The sequence below is a fragment of the Ailuropoda melanoleuca genome, chromosome 14 (assembly GCF_002007445.2).
Source record: "Ailuropoda melanoleuca isolate Jingjing chromosome 14, ASM200744v2, whole genome shotgun sequence".
Taxonomy (NCBI): Eukaryota; Metazoa; Chordata; class Mammalia; order Carnivora; family Ursidae; genus Ailuropoda; species Ailuropoda melanoleuca.
In genome coordinates, this window is record NC_048231.1 from 40286086 (window position 1) to 40308372 (window position 22287).

The 22287-nt window shown below is 46.5% G+C and overlaps 1 protein-coding gene across 12 annotated transcripts in view; it reads left to right on the forward strand.

Annotated features, from left to right (window-relative positions):
• The first annotated feature begins 1402 nt into the window (after positions 1–1402).
• KLC1 (kinesin light chain 1) overlaps positions 1403–22287 on the forward strand; it is a 39037-nt gene continuing 18152 nt past the window's right edge. For 11 of the 12 annotated variants that reach the window (XR_004620210.1, XR_004620211.1, XM_019799258.2 and 8 more), the window contains exons 1-11: positions 1950–2211; positions 4606–4836; positions 7679–7757; positions 8191–8416; positions 13182–13269; positions 13894–13995; positions 16084–16257; positions 16400–16499; positions 18904–18953; positions 19033–19100; positions 21074–21182. Coding sequence is in view for 10 of the 12 variants with exons in the window: in XM_019799258.2 (XP_019654817.1) it covers positions 1951–2211; positions 4606–4836; positions 7679–7757; positions 8191–8416; positions 13182–13269; positions 13894–13995; positions 16084–16257; positions 16400–16499; positions 18904–18953; positions 19033–19100; positions 21074–21182 (1488 nt within the window). In the remaining 2 variants the exon portion in view is untranslated. Of the gene's footprint in view, positions 1561–1949; positions 2212–4605; positions 4837–7678; positions 7758–8190; positions 8417–13181; positions 13270–13893; positions 13996–16083; positions 16258–16399; positions 16500–18903; positions 18954–19032; positions 19101–21073; positions 21183–22287 lie in introns of those variants that run through there. The other variant, XM_011224457.3, reaches the window with a different exon arrangement.

A 22287-nucleotide genomic window follows, 5' to 3' on the forward strand; every position in this document is an offset into this window, starting at 1 on the left:
TAGCCTGCATTCTAGGCCCTATCTTGGAGTTTTAGTAAAACACTTGTATCCTCTTGTTTTGGAAAGAAAAGAATAAAATGTTGCATCATTTGGAAGTTGCTGACAAAGGTGCAGAGAGGGAGGCCATCATTTTGATTTTCCTCCTTTCTCTAGGGACACCAGTTCTGGAGATCTTCCTCTTCACTTGTAGGAACCTTAGGTCATGCTCAGGTCAGCACTTGAACCTAGTCCTATTGCAGATGTGTTTATTGGAAGCTGCTCCTAAAATGTTTTATTCATTCATTCAGCAAATATGTATTTAGCATTTACTGTGTGACAGGCTGGGACTGTGGGGCTGAACAGGTCAGTGAGGTGCCTGCTCTCCGCGATTTTTTTTTTTTTTTAAGATTTTATCCATTTATTTGACAGAGCACAAGCAGGGGGAGCTGCAGGCAGAGGGAGAGATAGAAGCAGAGTTCCCGCTGAGCAGGGAGCCCGATGTGGGCCCGATCCCAGGACCCCCGGGATCATGACCTGAGCCGAAGGCAGTTGCCCAGCCAGCTGAGCCACCCAGGTGCCTCTACTCTCCAGGATTTTGCAGTGGGGTTGGAGAGCGTAAACTAAATAAAATGCATAACAAACCTAGTGATAATACAGACCCTCAGGTAGAGGAATTACCTCCGTTCTTTTGTTTTCTGGGCTCATTTTGGTGCAGCGATGGACTCTGTGAATAGTCCTACAGAGATAGCCTCTAAATTTCAAAAGGGATTTAGTCTTTGAAACTCTGTAGTTGTATTATGCAAAAAAATACTGTGAAACTGGGTGTACAGTTACTGATGTGCCCCTATTATCAACTACTTGGAGCCTTTACTCCGAAATCCTGGACCGTGTAGCGTGTGTTCAGTGCTTCGATGCTGCTTCCCTTCATGGGCATCTGGCAGTCCAGGCCTGCACCACACGGTTGGCCAGGGCTCGGGTGCTTTCTTTGGGATATGATGTAGTGGGGTACAAGATCAAGGCCTTCTCTTTTAGGTAGAGCTTAGATTCAGGGGGACAGAAACAATATGTGACAGCACACAGGATTTTGGGGAGTGCTAAGTGCCCTGAGGGAAATCACGCTGACGGGTCATCTGACTTCGGTCCCTGTCGGTCTCCTGAGGCTTCCTTAATGCTCACTGTGGCCTTTTTTTTTTTTTTTAAACTTTATTACAGGATTTAAAAACACACAGACCTAGAGAGGTTATACAAAGACTTGTTGCTTAGTTTCGCCAGTCATGAGTTTGCTGATACTGTTTTATATGCCCCTCTCCTTTTTCTTTCTCATTATAGTATTTTAAAGCCAGTTCCAGACACTGTGTGATTTTCTGAAATTTTGGTGGACTCTTGGCCAGTTTGATCCTGTAGGCATGCCTAGCCCTTGTCCTCCTTGCGTCCTTACAGTGCTGATGATCTTGCTCATGTCACTCTCTTACCGTGTTTCAGACGGACCTAGTCCTCCTCCTGCTACTCTGATTGTTCCCATGTTCCTTTGCTGGTTTTCTTCCTTCTTCCAACTGTGACCACTTCTCAAGGCTTTGTCTGGTAAATATGTTACCAAGAATTTACTGTCCCTTCCGCATTTCATTAAGGGGGATAAAGCTTGCAGACATTTAGAGAACTTTTGTTCACTGGGGCTTTGTGCTGTAGAAATGCCATTTGAATGTTTTGCTGCTTTTATCTTTGGCATTAATTTCAACTGCTGTCATTTCTTCCATTAAAAAGAATTCAGGCATAAGCCAGAAAAGTAGTTAAATTGGTCTGCAGGGGGAAAAGAGAAACAGTACATTATTTTAACAAGTCACAGATGCACACAATTATTCACTTACAAAAATGTTAATTTAAAAGTCTTCACACGGTATATTTTACTAGAGGTGTAGCATACATTACATCTGTGATGAGATACCTAATTTGTTTTCCTTTTTCCATTCCAGAATGTATGACAACATGTCCACGATGGTGTATATAAAGGAAGACAAGTTGGAGAAGCTTACACAGGATGAAATCATTTCTAAGACAAAACAAGTGATTCAAGGGCTGGAAGCTCTGAAGAATGAGCACAATTCCATTTTACAAAGTTTACTTGAGACACTGAAGTGTTTGAAGAAAGATGATGAAAGTAATCTGGTGGAAGAGAAATCAAACATGATCCGAAAGTCACTGGAAATGTTGGAGCTTGGCCTGAGTGAGGCACAGGTATATAAGTGATGTCGCCCAGACAGGAATAGGAGCTTGACAGTCTGGAGAAATGGAGACTTCATTTGAAATATGTGGTTTTTTTTTGTTGTTGTTTTGTTTTTTTAAAGATTTTATTTATTTATTTGAACAGAGATAGAGACAGCCAGCGAGAGAGGGAACACAAGCAGGAGGAGTGGGAGAGGAAGAAGCAGGCTCATAGCAGAGGAGCCTGATGTGGGGCTCGATCCCATAACGCTGGGATCACGCCCTGAGCCGAAGGCAGACGCTTAACTGCTGTGCCTCGCAGGCGCCCCTGAAATATGTGGTTTAACGAAACTAGAGGGAAGATACTTCTAGAATAACAGAGATCAGCTCATATATTATATAAATGATGATTGATTTGGGCATGTCTGAATTTTAAAAAACAGAGCCAAAATAGTGGTAACCTTGTCATTTTGGATTTGATTTGGGTGCGTGTGTATCCACAAACAAAAACAGTGGCTTAAACACCCTAGACATGTATAAAGAAACACCGAGGTAGGCCTCCCTCGGACAGGTCGTGTAGCTGCGTGATCATCACGGGTACGCAGGCCTCTGCATTGCACTGCATGGGGAGTGCCCAAGACGGAGGTCCAGCTGCAGCCACCTGACCCCATTCTAGGACAGGGAAGGGACAGGAAGGGTGTGCCTCCTTCCTTTACTTCCTCCAACTGGTGCACAACACTGCTTACATTTCATTGGCCCGACCTTGGTTCCATGGCCACACCTAATTATGAGGGAGACTGGGGAATGTTCTCTTGCCCACTTCAAGTTCCTGTTCTTAAGCCTTAGGAAGAAGGAAGAATGGATATTGGCCAATAGCTGATAGTCTCTGCAATACTCCAAGACAAGATTGCTGTATATATTTGACTAAACCTTTGTTTTTATCATGCAGGACATGGAGGTGAAAAAATTAGAAACATCTAGGTGGGGAGTACAGTTGGTTGAGCGTCCAGCTCTTGGTTTCAGCTTAGGTCATGATCTCAGAGTAGTGACATCGAGCCCCGCTTCGTTGTGAGGGAGTCTGCTTGAGATTCTCCTTTTCTCTCTGTCCTTTCTCCCTAAAATCAATCAAATCAAAAGAGAAGAAACCTCTTGTGGTAGCCCTACCCCGTTAATGTTTAATTCTGCCAGCACATTGCAGGTAAAATTACATACACTAAAATTTGGCTGCTTCTTAGCTTTCCTTTTTTTTTTTTTTTTTTTTAAAGATTTATTTATTTGAGAGAGAGAAGTGCACGCATGAGGGGGAGGGGCAGAGGGAGAGGGCGAGAGACTCTCAAGCAGATTCTGTGTGGGGCTCAATCCCAGGACCCAGAGATCACGACCTGAGCTGAAACCAAGAGTCAGACACTTAACCGATTGTGCCCCCCAGGTGCCCCTTAGCTTTCTTCTTGTAAGTGAATGAAGAAAGCAGAGTAGGGCTGCTGGGTCATTAGCTTCCACTTCCAGGTAGAGGACACTGTTTTCCACGGTGACTGTCCATACTGATTTTAGAGTTCTGCGTGAAAGACCTGGCTGTAGAACTTGAACTCTGTTTGGTTATTGTGTATTATATGGCAGATTCTGTAATTGAAAAGTGATATGAATATGGACCTCCTTTTTAGTTGGGCAGGTATTAGAGTTAAGAAAGGAAGGAGGAAAGAGCCTCACCTTCTGGAGTTTAGGTTTGAAAGGATTGTAGAGGGCAGGGCAGTAGCATGGTCTAAAGAGAGAACAGACTGGAGCCAGCTTTGCCCAGCTCTTTCTGTTCGTACACTCTTAGGAGCTTGCTGATGCTTCAAGCAGGCCTGGTGCACCCCAGGCAGAGCCCTGGGACAGTCACCAGAGTTTGTGACGTGGACCTAAGCTTATGAATGCGCCAGTGCATTCCGACTAGCTGGCTAGCTAAAGATTTCTTCCCTTACCTTGGAACATCAAAGATTGGTCTGCCTGCCTTTCGCTAGCTCCATCATCAGCCACTCCCAGAGTGACCTGCACTCGGTACACCTGGCATGCTTGTGCACACACTCACATGTGGAAAAGGGTCTCTGAGAAATTATGTTGGAACCACCTAGATAGAAAGTAAAAACATACAGTTTTGTCAGAAGAGTAGCCAAGTGTCCATGTCTAGTCCATTTGAGATGCTGTCAGACAGAAGAACAACATCTAGTTTCCACGGATGTTGTGAGCATGTGATATTCTTCACCCGGCCCCTGTGCAGCCCGAGACTGAGGGTGAAAAGAGGAGTCGTTGGCATTTGTACACGTCTGTGTTGGAGCGCATATCTGCAAGTAGAAGCTAGAGAGCTGCAAGCCCGGAATGCCTGTGTCGGTGGGAGGTGAGATGTGTGGGGTGGACGCTGCAGTGCTGTCAGCGTTTCTGTTTTTCCAGGTCATGATGGCTTTGTCCAACCACCTGAACGCTGTTGAGTCCGAGAAGCAGAAACTGCGTGCACAGGTCCGTCGGCTATGCCAGGAGAACCAGTGGCTGCGGGACGAACTGGCCAATACGCAGCAGAAATTACAGAAGAGTGAGCAGTCTGTGGCTCAACTGGAGGAGGAAAAGAAGCATCTGGAATTCATGAATCAGTTAAAAAAATACGATGATGACATCTCTCCATCCGTAAGTGGCTCAGTAGGAATGCGGTATTAATGTTATAGTTATAGTTAGTAGGTTGTTTTAATCAAGCTGTCAGTGTTTTCCCCTCCCCTCTAGTGATTGCATTGAGCAAGACCAGAGGTTATGGGTCTTGGGACTTAGTCCCTGGGCGAGTCATAGAGGTTCTACTTGCCATATGCTTTTCATGTGTGTGTTTTAGGACAGTGGTCAGACAGTGTAAAAATACCTTGTGAATGTCAGGCACGATGCAGAGAGGCACTTGATGAGGTTTGTCCCAGCTTGAGAGCCCGCTGAGTCTGGCTTCCAAGCTCATCACACTGCTGGAACTCTGCCCTCAGGTCAGTGTTCATCCCATCCAGTCATCTATAATCCAGACTCAGGACTAACCCTGTAGCCGGTGGTGCTGTGGGTCTTGACCTTTCTCTTTGAAACTCTTTCTCCGGCTCCCAGGACACCACCTGGTTTTCCTGCTCCCTCACTCATGCCTCCTCCTTGGTCTCTCTTGCCAGCTTACCTTGTTTTTGGAATGTTCGCCAAGGATCTTGGTTTTCTCCTTTTTTTCTCGGCTCTCTTTGGATGTTCATCTCAGTCTTGATTATTTTTCACCCACCATTTATATCTGATTCAGTTAACTGAAAAACAATTTTTTTTAAGACAAATTTTGGAATAATTTTAGACTAACAGAAAAGTTGAAAAGATAGAAGAATTCCCATATATATATATATATATATATATATATATATCCATCCTTCACCCAGTCTCTCCTCACGTCGCATCTCGCATCGCCAGAGTGTACTTGTCCATCAGCTCGGGCCATTGTGACGGAATACTGTAGTCACATGGCTTATTTCTCACAGTTCTGAGATCAGGGTGTCGACACAATCGGGTTCTTGGTGAGGGCCTTTTTCCTGGCTGTGTCCTCACATGGCCTTTCTTGGTGCATGCATAGAGGGAGGTATCTAGTGTCTTTTCCTTTTTGTGTAAGGACACTAGTCCTATTGTGACGGCCCCATGCATGTCACTCTGACCCACATTACGTCCTAAAGGCCCACCTCCAAGTGCCATCACCTCGAGGGCTAGGGCTTCCGTATGTGGTTTTTGGGGGGACACGTTAGTCCACAGCACCCTGTCTTATTAGGTTTGCCGTATTTCTCCCTTGCTTTTGATATAGAAGACGTATTACTATGGGCTGTTGTGGGATAAGAATAAATGAAGCTACGGATTCCAGCCAGTGATTCACCTAGGATACCAGATGATGATGTAGGGTTTCGTTGAATCAGAAACTTTTGAAACTTGTTATTTTGGAAAAATATGTAGCTTGGAGAAGAGAGCTAACAGTGAGCTAACTCTGCCTCTTCTTTCGGGTTGTACGTGATGGTAATTTCTTCTGAACGGTGTCGGAGTAGGCAGCATGCCTCCTGCCACGCTCCCCGACTGCTGCTGGGCATGTTTTCCTAGCAGGAGGACGTGCTGCTGTGGAATTGGGGCCAACTCGAGTCCGGACATTTCACATAGGCACAGTACTCGTCTGCTCTGCACTGTGTCCTCCTCGTCTCAGCAGAGCCCTTCATGCATTCTGTCACTGTGCCGGGATCTGGTTCGTGACCACATGTGGCACTCTGCTGTTACGTCTTCTTGGCTGTCTTTCATCTGAAACAGGTCCTTTTCAAATAAAAAAGTCCTTCTCTGCCTTTCATGATATAGATATTTTTGAGGAGTGCAGGAGTCAGATATTCGTAGATTCGTCCTCGGTCTGGGTTTGTCTGATGTCTCTCTCAGTGTGTTTAGATCATGTGTCCCAGGTGGGAATATTATCAAGGTGACATTGTGTACTTCTCAGATTACTCCTTCCAGAGGCAAGGGATGTTTCCTGTCCCAGGGTGATGCTGAATTTTCACTTAGTCAAGCTGTTTGTTCTCTCCGTCGTGTAGTCACGGTTTTTACCCCTGCACTAATCAGAGATCTGTGGGGAGACTGAAGTCACAGACTTAAAGCCAGCAGGTTTCAGGGTCGTCTGGGTGGCTCATTTGGTTGGGTGTCCACTCTTGATTTTGGCTCAGGTCACAGGCTCGGGATCTTAGGGTTGTGGGATCCAGCCCTGCCTCGGCCTACGCACTGGTCGTGGAGCTTACTTGGGACTCTCTCTCTCTTTCAATAAATAAATAAACAAATACAATCTTAAAAAAAAAGTTGGCAGGTTTTAGATTGCTTTTAGGTGTCCTGTGGGTGAGGTGGTGAGCAGGGAAGGGGGACTCCAGCCCTCCAGTTCTGTGGCATTCAGCGATGGGCCATTTTAGTCTGTTTTTACGTGTTTGGTTTCCAAATAAAATTTATTTCAAGTAAGAGTTTCCTTGCTGTGTTTGAACTTCCTCAGAACACAGTGAAGAATCTAAGGCATGGAAATGTCTGCATGGTCTGTTGGCCACCCCTGTGGCCTGCATCTTGAGTTTGAATTCTAGTCTAGCGGGGTTTTTATTACTCTCTACTAAATCGATGGATAAACCAAATTGTGGCTAATCCTGTATTTGATTTATTTTATTTTATTTTTAAAGATTTTATTTATTTATTGAGAGAGAGTGTGAGAGAGAGTACGAGCAGGGTGAGGGGCAGAGGGAGAAGCATACCCGCCCGCCAGGAAGGGAGCCCAATGTGGGACTTGATCCCAGGACTCTGGGATCATGACCCAAGCCAAAGGTAGTCGCTCAACCAACTGAGCCACCCAGATGCCCCCATATTTGATTTTAAAAACAAGATTTTTTTGTTAAAATGGTATTTATACTAAAGATTTCCAGTACAGGATTTATAGTACTTGTGAGGCTAAAGTTATCCTGGGTTGGTTTTATAGGAGGACAAAGACACCGATTCCACCAAAGAGCCTCTGGATGACCTTTTCCCAAATGACGATGACGATCCTGGTCAAGGAAGTAAGTTGTTGAGGGGGAGCATTTAAATGGCAGCATGTACAAATAGAAGGTGGCTTGTCCTGTCCTGTCCTGATGTAATGGCCATAGTTAGTGGGCATCTTAGTGCCTGTAGCCTGCTTCCCAGAGGCACGTGCACACTCGGATTGTCTAGTGTTTCCCAAGAGAACTTCAGATAGTTTCTTGTTGGAAACCAGTAGCGTGTTAGAGCAGCCCGTTATGAGCTCGGTGCGTGCACAAGCAATTTGGTGCAGTCTGTGGGTTCTTACAGAGTGAGACAGGCAGAATTCGTTTGGTGCTGGGAGGAATCTCATTGCACTGTCGAGGGCATCACAGCACCCCCGACACATTACCGAGGTTACCCAGCCGGCCTGGGAAGTGCTGGGTGGGTTTCCAGAGCGTGGAGCGCATCCGAACTGAAGCCTTGTCTGTGCAGTCCAGCAGCAGCACAGCAGTGCGGCGGCCGCTGCGCAGCAGGGCGGCTACGAGATCCCAGCGCGGCTGCGCACCCTCCACAACCTGGTCATCCAGTACGCCTCGCAGGGGCGCTATGAGGTGGCCGTGCCGCTCTGCAAGCAGGCCCTGGAGGACTTGGAGAAGACGTCCGGCCATGACCACCCAGATGTGGCCACCATGCTGAACATCCTGGCCTTGGTGTACAGGCTAGTACTTTCATTCTATCCCCTAGTTTTACCTACAGATAGTGTTTTTAATGAATTTGCCCTTAAAATATGTTTCTGTTAATCTGTATAAGCTTACTTTGCCTGCTTCATTGGTCATGCCTCTTCGAGCAGCCAGGGGGTTACATTCAAAATATATAGCAAGCTCTATGGCAAAGGTATCACCCTGTGGAACAGATGCCGCCCCAAACAACCCAGGTCAGCCTTTCTGGAATAGCCCACATGCACCCTTCACTCAGGCCAAATTAAATTCTTGATTTTTTTCCACCAGACCGTGTACCAGGTTTCTTTTGTCCAGAATAGCCTTCCCACCTTCCTAGGGCCTTGTTAGCTCTTTCTCCTTTCTGAGTCTCAGGTTCCACTTGCTCTTTGCCCCTGTTGTGCCCCCAAGCCCTTAATTCCTGCCTCTCTTCTGGCACTTTTCACTGTGGTTGGCATCAGGGTTATTTGAATTTTGTTTTCTCTTCTCCCAGAGTAGTGCCCCTGAAAGTTGGGGACCAGCTTGTGTCCGTGTCCCCACCTTTCACATCACTCTAGCATGCTTCCTCACTTAGAAGCCGCTGGTGAACATGAAGGGAAGTAAGGAATGTGCCCTGTGGCACAGGGAGTGGTATGTCGGAGCCCTTTGTGTGTGTCTTTTAGCTGAACTCACCTGAAATAGAGCAGATATGGGTGAGTAGGGACTGAGAAGGGGGAAGTTCTCACATGGTAGTAGGATTGGTTTGCTGTAGCCCTTCCAGTTTTGTGGGTTGGGATTAACAGATTCGTGTTTCTTCATTGGTTTGATTGTCCCCGTTCAACATTTTTGGACACCCAAGTATAGATCAGACTGGGCTGGTTCCTGTGAGGCCCTAGAGATGAATGAATATATGGTTCCTGTCCTCAGGGAAAAAGCAGAACGATGAATTTAAATTTAGTCAGGAGAATTGAGGTTGTGTCTCTGCTTAGATGGCCACAAGACAGACAATGTTGTCCAGAGCCCTTAGCTTTTCTGAGCCTCCGTTCTCTTTTCTTTTTTCTTTTTTTTAGAGAAAGAGCACAAGCAGGGGGAGAGGGAGAGGGAGAAGCAGACCCCCGCCCCGCTGAGCTAGGAGCCTGACGTGGGGCTCGATCCCAGGACCTGGAGGTCATGACCTGAGCTGAAGGCAGATGCTTAACCATCCGAGCCTCAGTTTTCTTATATCTAAAATGGAGGCAGTTGTACTATCCACTCAGAGGTCCAAGGGAAGGATGTGGCGCATGTGACATGTGGTGTTGCCTGGCCAACTTGAAATGCTCGAATAGCCATCTCTTAAGGAACTTACGACCTTGTTTAGAAGATAAGCTGTTGGGGCGCCTGGATGGCATAGCGGTTAAGCATCTGCCTTTGGCTCAGGGCGTGATCCCGGCGTTACGGGATCGAGCCCCACATCAGGCTCCTCCGCTATGAGCCTGCTTCTTCCTCTCCCACTCCCCCTGCTTGTGTTCCCTCTCTCGCTGGCTGTCTCTACCTCTGTCAAATAAATAAATAAAATCTTAAAAGAAAAAAAAAGAAGATAGGCTGTTTACATTCATATGTAATTATAGAAGCAGGGAGACTCGGTTCTTGCTAATAAAATAGCACAAAAGTATTCATGGAACAGAAACATTCCTTCCAGTTGAGAGGATAAGGGAAGGATTAATGGAAGGGTGGGAGCAGCACTTTGTGGGGCTTCAAAGGGTGGGTAGGATTTTAGCCCGTGGAGTTGGTAAGGCGTGTTGAGTGTGTTTGGGGTTTACTCCTGAACCTAGTTGGCGAAGCTTGACAGCACCAGAAGAAATACTTGTAAGAGATGGGGCAGGGAGAAGCTGGGCTGACCGTGGAGGCCCTGTGGGCAGTGCTGAGGGTGCCGTGGGGAGCAGCGGACTCCTACTTGGGTCTCACCAGAGTCCCTTAGGCATCGTGCACAGGACAGAATGGCGGCCGGGGCCTGGAGGCAGGGCATGATCCTAGGGGTACGGAGTTGGGGTCTGAGCAAGGACGGGGACAGTGTGGAGAGAGAGGATAGAGGCGGGCTCAGGGAAGAGAAACGAACTGATCCAGCCATTCATAGAGACGAATGATTTCTTCATGGAACAAAACAGCGCCAGAAAGAAAGCAACCTTTCACAGCATGTCTGCAGCCCTGCCCATGGTTAGCCCGCAGTCTTCCAGAGCTGCATGGCACACGGTCTTGCAGACAGTCCTGACCTTTTCTGACAGTTTCCCTGTTGGTGGACATTTAGGTTGTTTGCAGATTTTTACTGTTACAATAGTGTAGGGATTCTTTAGTCACGGGTATTTACATTTAAAATCTTGACGGATGATGCCAATTTCATTCCAAAAGGTTTTTAAAAAAAATTTGTATGCACTGGGGTGCCTGACTGGCTCAGTCGGTAGAGCATCCGACTCCTGATCTCAGGGTCGAGAGTTCAAGCCCCATGTTGGGCATAGAGATCATTCAAATAAATGAAACTTAAAAAAATTTGTATGTACTGGGCCTGGGTGGCTCAGTCGTTAAAGCGTCTGCCTTCGGCTCAGGGCGTGATCCCAGCGTTCTGAGATCGATCCCCACATTGGGCTCCTCCGCTGGGAGCCTGCTTCTTCCTCTCCCACTCCCCCTGCTTGTGTTCCCTCTCTCGGTGGCTGTCTCTCTCTCTGTCAAATAAATAAAATCTTTAAAAAAAAAATTTTTTTTTTGTATGTACTAACGTGAATATGTCTGGCCAACACTAGAATGAGTTAAATTTAAAAAATGCACGTAGATTTTTGTTGTTGCGTGTAAGCATGCATGGTCCCAAGCTTGCCACTGTGTCAGGCAGTGGGAATTCCGGGTTCTCCTGCAGTCTGGTGTTTTCTCTTAATGCCCTAGCTGAGGGGTTACTTGTGTCAGTCAGAAGTTAAAAAACAAATGCATAACTCTCTATATATTCACATTCAAATTTAGGACCGCACCCTGAGGCTAGCTTGTAACTCCTCTCACCTTTCTTGTGTTAAGGGACATTTAATTTTAAGCTTTTGGGGGAAGGGCATAATATACTGATAAACATCTTTAGACGTTTTATCTGAGATTTTGGATTTTTTTAAAGATCAGTTCCTAAAATGGGTTAGAGTCTACCAGTCTACACCTGGTACCTATGGCCAAACTGCTCCTCAGGAAGGCGGCATCCTGTCCCTGCTGCGGCCACACCGTCCCCAGCAGGCAGCGTGGCTCGTCCCTGCACTGCAGTAATGCAGAAGCGCAGCATGGTGGTTGCCTTCATATTTCTCCGATTTGGTATTTTTAGTCATTTGTGTCCTTCTGTGAATCTTCCATTGTCTTGCCCATTTTTCTGTTAGGATTTTCACGCATGCAGTGGTATACTTTTGTTTTCATTTTGAGTTTGAATTTCCTGGTGAGCTAGTTAAATGAGTGTGGGCCCCAGCGCCGGAGTTCTGGGGCGGGACTGGTTTTAGTGTGTTCCGGCTGAGGGTGACTGTCGTGGGTTTGGGGCCATGCCTGAGAACCAGTGCTGTTGCTTTTGATGTGACCTCACTTTGGCTAATTAATTAACAGCCTCTGACATTTTAGGGCCAATCACAGTTTAGAAAAGCGCTCAGTACACCTTGCCTCATTGAGCTGCCACACGCTTTTGGGTAGTTCTTGTTGTTACTGGTTTTAACGGTCTCTAGTTCTTGAGACTTTGTCATATTTGCCGATTTTCGCAAAATGTTTCAGCCAGTTGGTCATGTGTAGTAGGGTGATTGAAGAAAACAGTCTCAGTACACTTGGCAGAATCCGTGTGCTTCGGAGGCTCCAGAGGCCCATCAACCCTCTTCATGTCTGGTAGGGCAGTCTGGCTCCTGCAGGGCGAAGCCTCGCCGGGCAGCTCTTACTGCATAGTTCAGGAACACGTGTGCTCAGTCTCGCAGAGCAAAGAACTCTTCTGGGCTCACATTGTCGGTACACAGACCAGGGAGGGCAGAGGCTGGGGCTGGGCTTTCCATCTCACTGCCGTCAGAAACTACTCCTTCCTCCTTCCTCAGATGGTGGCAAGTTGTGTACCAGCTTTAACACTATAATGTTTTTATTTTTTTTAATTTTTTTTTTTTTAAGATTTTGTTTATTTATTTGACACAGAGAGAGGCAGCGAGAGGGGGAACACAAGCACGGGGAGTGGGAGAGGGAGAAGCAGGCTTCCTGCTGAGCAGGGAGCCCGATGCGGGGCTCGATCCCAGAACGCTGGGAACACGACCTGAGCCGAAGGCAGACAGTTAACGACTGAGCCACCCAGGCGCCCCTATAATGTTTTTATTTTTAAGAAGCTTTTTCATTATACACATAGCATATCATTAGCTTCTTAGAGCAGCTCTGTGAGTTAGGTAATACACTTTCTAGATGGGTCAGTTGGGACTGTGGGAGCCATTAACTGGCAGAGCCTGGGCTCGGACCCTGGGATCAGTTCTGATAGGTGAAACTCTGCGCCCCCCTTTGGACTGGCTGCCGTACTGTGTGTGCTGCGGCCGGCACCTGCAGGCCAGCGCCGCGCTGTGGGGGCAGTGCTGTCCCCGTGACCTGGGGTGGGGGCGCGGGTTCCAAGTTCACATTATTGGTGGAGTCTTTTTCTTCTACACTAGAGGTAGTTTTAATAGTGGATTTTTTGTTTTTTAAGTAGCTAAAGCTTAACTTTTATTTCTGTAGTTCAGTATTAGTTTTAAAGAGGCGTAGTAAGCTGTGTCCAAAACACTTAATGTATGTTTTTCAATTTAGAGACCAGAATAAATACAAAGATGCCGCTAATCTACTGAACGATGCCTTGGCCATCCGTGAGAAAACTTTGGGCAAAGATCATCCCGCGGTTTGTATATCTGGTTCTTTCCTTCTTTTTGTATTTCATTTTTCCTAATACGTTGTTTTTACCCAACTCATTTTAGTATTAAACTCAACAGGGAAGGTTTAAGAGCCGCCTTTTCACTAGATGGCGCAGGTAGGAGTCTTCATTCGGTGCCCGTGCTGAGCCTCGGCGCTGGGGGTTCTGATGGGCAACACACGCCGGCGCACACTTAATTTGTTCAGCACCGCCATGTCACGTGGGTCACGTACTGTATTTTTTTTTATCCTAAATCAAATTGCATGTACTTCTATAAATTATTTCTAAAGAATTTATATTGTCTTTTTCTTAAAATCTGGCCACATTTGCAAACAGATCTGTGTTTGGGTTGGCTTTGTGGCTTCCAGTGAAATTAAAAAAAAAAAATCAAGATCACGGTGTTGTTGATTGTTTGATTTTAGTATTCTCCAATTTACTTTGTATAATCTATAGTGTATAGTGAATTGCTCTTCTGCTTTTAACTGAAGTCCTGTTCCTTCACTTAGTGGAGAGCACGTCACTGTGCCTACTGGATATCGATGCGCGTGTGGTATCTGAAGTCCTGCCATTGCTGTTGTTCACCCTTCTCTGCTGTTCCCTCTGTGTTGGCAGGTGGCAGCGACTCTGAATAACCTTGCAGTGCTTTATGGCAAAAGAGGGAAGTACAAAGAGGCCGAACCGCTGTGTAAAAGAGCTCTGGAGATCAGAGAAAAGGTGTGGGCAAGGGAAGGGTGCTCATTGTCTTGAGATGCAGAGTTTTGTGCTCTTTAAGTATTTCAGGTTTTAAGTTTTGAGGAATGACCACTGTGGTATATCATGACTGACCATTTACTGAAAATAACTCATTTGATAAAGGATGAGGTGGACAGCCCACAAAACACAGCCAGATGAGCCCATTCAGACTGGTGTTTAAGAGGATCCAGTGGGTGTTCAGGGGCACCTGGGTGGCGCAGTCGACCAAGCATCCGATTCTTGGTTTTGGCTCAGGTCGTGATCTCAGTGTTGTGAGATCGAGCCCTGCATCAGGCTCTGTGCTCAGCGCAGAATTCTGCTGGAGATTCTCTGCCCCTCCCACTCATGTGCGCACACTTCTCTCTCTCTCTTTCTCAGAAATAAATTAATCTTAAAAAAAAAAAAAAAGGGGAATGGGTTCAGTCTTCATGCCCTCCTGGCCTGATGCGGCCTAGAAATGACTGCAAGAGGAGGAGCTCCGGAGGACTGGATGTGGAGGGCATTTATCATTTGACAACGGGGCATGTACCTGTCGATAAGAAAAATCCTGAAATTGAAAAATGAAGTCACCAAATATGCTTATAAAGCTTAAAAAATGAAGTGATGTTTGGGACGCCTGGGTGGCTCGTTCGTTTAAGCGTCTGCCTTTGGCTAAGGTCGTGATCCACGGATCCTGGGATTGAGTCCCGCAATGGGCTCTCTGCTCAGCAGGGAGTCTGCTTCTCTGCTGCTCCCCCTGCTTATGCTTGCTCTCGCTCTTTCTCTCTCTGACAAATAAATAAAATAAAATCTTAAAAAAAAATGAAGTCATTTTCAGAACTGAAGTTTGGCTGAGTACAGATCCAGTCCCTGTCATGGGTATTAACCCCAGCGGCTACAGCCTGTGCTAATTAGGTGTTGGGGAAAACGTGGCTTGTTAATCTCAGGAGGTTCCAGTGTTAGGTCTAGGAGGAGTATTTTTTTTTTTAATATTTTTTTATTTATTTATGTGAGAGACAGCCAGCGAAAGAGGGAACACAGCAGGGGACTGGGTGAGGAAGAAGCAGGCTCCCAGTGGAGGAGCCCGATGTGGGACTCGATCCCGGAATGCCGGGATCACGCCCTGAGCCGAAGGCAGACGCCCAATGACTGCGCTACCCAGGCGCCCCTAGGAGGAGTATTTTTAATTTGGTATTTCCTGTGATTTTTTATCAGTGATACTGCAAGATCATTTAATTTTTGGCCATATGGCAAAGAATTGGGAAAGGGGAAATAAAAGGGGCTCATCAAATTATGCGGAGAACTTTTTTCGTGCTACTGTCTGCATGATATTTATGAATTAAAACTGTCAGATTTTGAACAGACTGGGGGTAAAGTCAAGGAGAACACATAAATATCAAATTAAGGATTATGAACTCTGTACAATAATCTGCCAGGTTTTTTCATGCATAGTTGCTTTCATTCACTTGTTTAGTAATGTGTGCAGAGAGCTCGGGGGCCCCTGGTTGGTGAGAGTGGTGATTAGTGGGGGTGTGTGGCTAGGGGGACTAGGAGAAGGGCATCAGACATGTGGGACGGAAGCTCCAGGAGCCCTGCAGGTGGAGTTTGAAATGTGAGGGGAGTGGTTTGGGGTGAGTGCAGAGGACCTCTGGGTCTTAGTGGGAAGGGATATGTAGGCTGAGTGTAAGAGCTGGAGATTCCCTTTGAAGGCTTGCACGCATAGGAAAGGTTCTTGTGTGATAGCTCAAGTCTGAAAGGGCTCTTCCAGAACTTGGGGGTCATACTGATATAACCTATATACACCTCTTTCCTGGTTTCAGGCTGTACATACTAATTCCTCTGTGGGTATACTGTACGGGTGAAAAGTTGAGAGCATGTAGGGAAATCAGTATAGTCTCCTCCCATCTGCCAAGAGTATGAGTTCTGGCTGTTTCCTTAGTGCGTAGCATGGGGAGGCAGGGCTTGGGACTGTGAGCCTGGACGTTGGGCACAGCCATGTTTGTGTTGAGAAGGCCCCTTCTCATTGCAGGTGGAGAATGGACTGGATGGCACTGAACTCGGTGTTTCTAATACACTCTTTTTTGTTCCCAGGTTTTGGGCAAGGATCACCCCGACGTTGCCAAGCAGTTAAATAACTTGGCCTTACTGTGCCAGAATCAGGGCAAGTACGAGGAAGTAGAGTATTATTATCAGAGAGCCCTCGAGATCTACCAAACGAAACTGGGGCCCGATGACCCCAATGTGGCCAAAACAAAAAATAACCTGGTATGTGGACAGAGGTGCACTCTGTAGGTAGAGCCAGAATTGCTTCCTTTTTTTGAACTCTGAGCTTTGTTTCGTCACTTAATCCGTAGATAAGAATGTTTCATTACATATGAAGTTACTAAGTACTTTATTTTATTTTAAGGCATCCTGCTATCTGAAGCAAGGAAAATTCAAGCAAGCAGAAACACTGTACAAAGAGATTCTCACTCGTGCACACGAAAGGGAGTTTGGTTCTGTAGATGGTAAGGACTATACTATTGCTTCTAAGCAGATACGGTTGTTAGGATGCATTAAAAATGGTGATTTCCAGCTGGAACTTGGTAATACCCAAGTCATCATCATATTTTCAAGGTAGAATTCAATTTGAATTTTAGAAATGATTTTGCAGATAGAGCTCAAAGGAGAGGATGTGGCACAGTCTGAGTGGTGATAGACTCATTCATTCGTCTATCATCCAGCACAGTGAACACCTGCATCCTTGCCCTGGTCACCAGTTACTCAGTGGGGTCACGTGCCTTGTGATGGGGGGTGATGGGCCACCTGCCCCACGTCTTTCTGCGACGCCCTCTCGAGTCCAGGCTTGCTTCGTGCGCAACTCAGAGCACTAACTCTAGAAAACCTCTCTGAGGCATCAACGCTTTCTGGAATTACTCTATTATCCTGGTCCTCAGAGTGCCAGCAGGCACCAGTAGCATCAGCACCGTGTGGGACCTGGCAGAAATGCAAATGGTTGACCCCATCCCAGGGCCTGCTGGGTTATTTGTCTGAAAGAACCAAGGCCTATCTCCATGTTTCTTAAAGTATTACAGGTACTTAATATACATTTAGGAATAAATATTTTATAGGATTTAAATTGCTCAATAAAACAATGTATGTTACATAAGACATTTCCCTCCCTGCATCAGGTGTTACGTAAGGCCTTTGGGATGAGGACGGTTGTTACTGTTGTGTAGGAAACCTCAGGATGCATAGGGAGAGAGGTTTTGCTTAATAAATGTTTCATTTGTAGAGAGTTTCTAGAAACCACTTGTGAAAAATCTTTGAAGTGTGTTAGTTTTTTTCCCTGTATTAATAAGTGGGATAGTAAATATCTTTTACTCTCAGAACACAGCAATGCCCCAGGCTCACCGTTGTGAGCATGGTTTCTGTTTGCACTTGTTGCGGGACAGGGCAGCATATCCTCACCGAGCCGCAGAGGCCTTGTGGGTTTTGTAGTGATTCCAGGGCATTTCCTTAATGCTGCTTTTAAACAGTCCTGTTCTTGGGGAATACTGTTTCCTTATGATTTGCTAGCTGCTTTTTGCTAAAAATAGTCCAGTTGAGTTCTAGTTAAAAGCAGTTTCCCTGTATTTGGATTTGCTCTCCACACAAATGTTAAAACGTAGGACAGAAGGCGTTTTTTTCTTTAGGCAAGATGCAGATGCGTCCTGTTGCCATCAGTGTGTGACCCTGTCTCCCAGGGGCCCCTGCTGCTCACAGAGTGCACACCCACGGGCGTGGCCTGTTGTGTTATCTGGGAGTCATGTCCTGTTAACTTGCTATATAACTAGCAATAGAATTAGTTTAGTTAGATAAAGCTCAGACCGCACTCATGGTGTTATTAGTAAGTTTCAGATACCGTTCACTCTCTTAAAACCAGTATTTGAAACGCGTTTTAGTTTTCTCCTGTGACATGGCAAGTGACAATCATACGAGTAGCCATGTGCTAGTCTTTTGGAGAGGCAGTCTCAGTGTGTAATCATATTTAATTTTCTGAACAGCCTGGTGAAATGGGTCAGACCTCACCATTTTAGGAGTGAGGACACTGTAGACAAAGTGACTTGTCCAAGGTTTGGTCGTTAGTGAGCGGCTGGACTGGATGTGAGCACAGGCTTCTTCCCCTGGAACCGGAAATAGGTCCTCATTCTGGGAATCCTTGGAAAATTCATGGAAAGGCGGCACGTGAAAATTACCCATGGTTTCAAGACCCCGATACATCTTTTCACATTTGTAGTGTCTTTCTTTCTGTGCTGATTGATTTGCATATTTAAAACCAGACTTTACATGTAGTCATGTATGCTTATTTTCCCTCATAGTTAGGTACCTCAAGCATTTTTCATACCGTAAAAATTTTTCGGAAACTTCACTTTCGAGATTGCTTGTCCTCCATGGTGTGGGTACACTGGTTGTCTAGAAACTGGATGGAGTGGTATGGTTAAGGTTCTCAAAAGTAAAGAAGACTTTAAGAGAATATTGATTACTATCTTTTCCCACTTTGCTCCCAACATCTTATCCTTTTCTTAGACTTTTGTTTAATGCTGGCTTTCTCCAATTCTAAATACTCCCGAGCGTTATGTGAGCATTCTGGCATTAAAAGTTCCATCACAAGGGCCCTAGCGTTTGTCCTCTCCTTTGACGGCTGCCTGCCCTGTGTAGGTACTTTGGATTGTGTGTCTTCTCTTCACAGCGCTGCATGTGATCGGCCGTCTGCTTGTTTCTTCCACCCTCATAGGCTCCACCGTGAACTTCCTCTGTCCAAGTTGTAAGAAGTAATATCTAAGAAGGGTCACATGAGAGAGAAAAGCCTTGCAATTATTGAACCTTGACAGCCTCTACTCAGTGGGCCCTATTCTTCAGTTTTATAGTATGTTATTTTTTCTCCCCTAGATGAAAATAAACCCATTTGGATGCATGCTGAAGAAAGAGAAGAATGCAAAGTAAGAACATACTATTTTGAGGAATTTTCTAAATTGGATATATTGCTTTATAGATAATTATTCATTGGTTATAATTTAGGGAAAGCAAAAGGACGGGACATCTTTTGGAGAGTATGGTGGTTGGTACAAAGCCTGCAAAGTTGATAGGTATGTCTTTTTTTCTTTTTTAAGATTTTATTTATTTTAGATAAGCATGAGCGAGTGAGTGAGCAGGGGGAGGGGGAGACAAGGAGGGAGAGGGACAAGCAGACTCCATGCTGAGTGCAGAGCCTGGTACGGGGCTCGATCTCATGACCCTGAGATCATGACCTGAACCAAAATCAAGAGTTGGACCCTCAACTGACTGAGCCACCCAGGCACCCCGATAGGTACGTCCTTTTAACTGAAGAAACAAAACTTCCCAGGAAGGTGCTGGTTGGTGCTTTAAGGGCAGCTTGTAAATGACTGAACATGGGAAGTTCCTTCAGGTGGTGCATGTGCACAGCCCCACGCTGTTCCCAGCTTCCAGTCAAATACCAGGAACTTTGTAAGTGAGGTAATGTACCTGCACGCACCTCACTGCAGTATGGGTGAGATACGGTTCTGTCCATTACCATGGCTCTGCCCGAGGCCAACTGCCTAATTGCAGGAGAAGGGGGTAGCTAAGTAGGACGCCAGTATTCAGATGGCCTTGGAGCAGACTCACACAGGCCGGCACTCTGCCATCGCGCGTCTGGCATGCTGGGGGCAGATCCTGAGCCGGAACACCCCCCGCCCCCCCCCGCAGCCCTCAGGGCCTCCGCGTCTGTGGAGGGCAGTGTGAGGTCTTCCCTGTCTTCCCTCGCTGGCCCTGTGAGCCTATGCTGTCCACACTCTTGTTTCCTCTCCTGACTGGAACACCTTTCTGGTGGGCTTTTCCCTCTCTTAACTATAACCACCTCCCCGCTCCCCCGAGACCAGTTTTTACTGGTCATCTGCCTGGAAAATTCTCTGAACCCTCCTCTGGGTTCCCCATAGCACTTCCCATAAAAACTGAAATTTTATAGGCTTTATTTTTCCCCTGCAGTGTGATTGTCTCAGAGACATGGGATATAGCTTCTTTATATCATAAGCGCCTGTCATTAACAAGGAAAGAGGACTGTTGAAGGACTTAGGTATATGAAAAGGACCTAGGTTTATCTCTGGTTTTTTAGTAAGACTGCCGTCAGGAGCACAGCAGCACTGAATCCCCGTGCACACTGTTGGCTCTTCTTCACGCGGCCACACTCACTCTCTGCCTCCGATCTTGTGCACTCACTCTGCGTCCCCTCTGCTTGTGGACAGGAGGGAGAAGGTGAATAGCAGCATCAGAAATACTGTGGCCTCTTTCCTGCCCAACGCAAAATAAGTTCCGCCTCCAGGGGAGGCGTGATGGTCCCCAGACAGACCCAGCACAGACCTTTCTGTTGACAGAGGGGCTGGGGGACAGCGAGAGTGGCCATGGCCTGGAAAGAGCACATGAGCATGTTGTACCGGCTGTAGGGCATGGTGTGGCATGCCCTGGCACCGCAGGGGCCTCCACGGGAAGTGTCGGGGACAGCCCCGCTGCCACAAACTGCACTGGTAGGCAGGGGGTCCTTTGGGAGAGAAGAGCGTTTTAGAGGGATGCCTGGTGGCTCAGTCAGTGAAGTGTCCAACTCTTGATCTCGGCTCAGGTCTTGATCTCAGGGAAATGAGTTCAAGCCCCGTGTTAGGCTCCATGCTGGGCATGATGCCTGCTTTAAAAGAAAAAGTACAACAACTTACTAGAATTTTACAATTAAAAAAAGTACTGTAGACATTTTTTTTTTAAAGATTTTATGTATTCATTTGACAGAAACAGACAGCGAGAGAGGGAACACAAGCAGGGGGAGTGGGAGAGGAAGAAGCAGGCTCCCAGCAGAGCAGGGAGCCTGATGCAGGGCTCGATCCCAGGACCCTGGGATCACACCCTGAGCCGAAGGCAGACGCTTAACGACCGAACCACCCAGGCACCCCAGTACTGTAGAAATTTAAAAAATATTTCTCACAAACATGTCTGTTAGTGCTTTAGATTCTGTGCTATTGATAGTAGTTCTGAAACTTGTATTTAACAGTTCCGTGTGTCCTGTGCTTTCTTACAGTCCGACTGTTACAACTACTTTGAAAAACCTTGGGGCACTTTACAGACGTCAAGGCAAATTTGAAGCTGCAGAAACATTGGAAGAAGCAGCCATGAGGTCCCGTAAGCAGGTCAGTGACTCACCTTCTGTTTTCAACTCAACTATCTTTTATGTGACTTGTCAAAACGTTGATATAGAAATAGAAAATATTTTAGTTTGCACAAGGACAATTATATTGTTTAAAAGACCATAACTATGACACCAAAAGCACAACAGCGAAAGAAAAACTCGATTAGTTAAATTCACCAAAATTAGAAATGTTTGTGCATTTAAGATAGGAAAGCGAAGACACCCACAGAAACGGGTGAAAGTGTTTGCAAGTCGCATCTGATGAGGACCTAGGGTCCAGCAGGTATAAAGACAGAAGGATCTCCTAGTTAAAAAGGAGCAGAGGAGCTGAAGAGACATTTCCCTGAAGATGGCCCACGAGTGCCCACAAGCACATGAGATGTTCAGCGTCCTTCGTCATTAGGGAAATGCAAGTCAGACCACAGCAGGCAGAAAGTAGCAGGTGTGAGGGAAGGATGTAGCACCGAGAGCTCCCGTGCCCGCCGGGGGCGGGGGTGTAGTCGGATGGTGCGGGAAGGTAAACGTACAGCTACCGAAGCGCTTGCCTCCATCCGCCGAGAGGCTGTAGTGAGGCTGAGATGCTGTTTGTGAGGAAACACGGGAAAGGCGTACTTGTTGCTTTACAATGAGGTTTCAGAGTAATGAGTGAATGTATTTGCGTGGATCTGCGTGCGTGTCTGCTTGCGTGTGTCGCGTGTGTAAACAGGTAAGACTATATATAAAGAGGGCAGGTTTGGTTTCGGTTTCTATTTTAAAGATTGGAGAGGGAGGTGTGAGTTTTTTCCCTTCGTCAGTGGAATGTATGTAGGCAGTTCTGTGCTCATTTATGGCCAGTTTTTGTCTAGGATTAAAATTACCCATATATGCCCGAGAATTCTTCTCTTTCAAAAGAGTCCATGAGAGAAGACCCGCCAGTAGCAACGAAGTCTGTCCGCCCGTGCCCCTGGAGGAGCCCCTTTCTTCAGTTCTGTCCTCCTTCCAGGGTCTTCTGACTCTGAAGGGCTGCGTGGGGGAGAGGGCCCTGGGATGGTGGCAGCCCCGCTGGGGGTCTAGCTGTGTGCACGCTGCCCCCGGAGATGGAAGGTAGCATAGGCGGTCTTGGGGCT